The sequence below is a fragment of the Egretta garzetta genome, unplaced genomic scaffold (assembly GCF_000687185.1).
Source record: "Egretta garzetta isolate BGI_Z169 unplaced genomic scaffold, ASM68718v1 scaffold140, whole genome shotgun sequence".
NCBI classification, from domain to species: domain Eukaryota; kingdom Metazoa; phylum Chordata; class Aves; order Pelecaniformes; family Ardeidae; genus Egretta; species Egretta garzetta.
In genome coordinates this window covers 319,081-319,670 of record NW_009258376.1, presented here as the reverse complement: position 1 = coordinate 319,670, position 590 = coordinate 319,081, and the positions used below count along the sequence as shown (strand labels likewise).

General features: G+C 63.7%; 1 protein-coding gene across 1 annotated transcript in view; it reads left to right on the top strand.

Annotated features, from left to right (window-relative positions):
* FBXL16 (F-box and leucine rich repeat protein 16) overlaps positions 1–102 on the top strand; it is a 3,725-nt gene extending 3,623 nt beyond the window's left edge. The window contains exon 4 of the mRNA XM_009640002.2: positions 4–102. Within this exon, the coding sequence (XP_009638297.2) occupies positions 4–102 (99 nt within the window). The remainder of the gene's footprint in view (positions 1–3) is intronic.
* Positions 103–590: the final 488 nt, after the last annotated feature.

The window sequence follows — 590 nt, the reverse complement described above, 5'->3', positions numbered from 1 at the left end:
CAGGATATGGAGGAGCTGGAGCTCACCAACTGCCCCGGGGCCACCCCAGAGCTCTTCAAGCTCTTCTCCCAGCACCTCCCGTGCTGCATGGTGATCGAGTAGTGCCGGATCCGGCCGCCCCGCTCCCGCGCCCACCCTGCCGCTGCCCCGTCTGACGTCGCCCACCCCATTTCTTTCTGTCTGCTGGGGGGATGCGAAAGACGCCGTTGATTCCAACCAACCACGGACACCCCCTGCATCGACACCCCCAAAGGATGTGGGGCTCAGTGGGGAGATGTGGGATGGCGTCGCCCCTCGCTGGAGCCCCCCCGGGTACCCTGTAAATTCTCCCCACGTCACCACCACTATTGCTCGTCCTCCTCCCAGTGTCCTGCCAATCCCTTCCAGACAGACGAACGGACACCATGGAACCCTAAAGTGGGAAGGCAATGGCAGTGTGACCTCCCCCGGCCACATCCTGCCCCCGCCCCGGTGCTGAGCGGGCACACAGCCCCACTGCCAAGGATGCTCCTGGGGACCAAAGGATGCTCCCAGGGATGGGCGAGAGGAGGATGTTTATTTTTGGCACCCATGGGTGGTGGCAGAGGTTG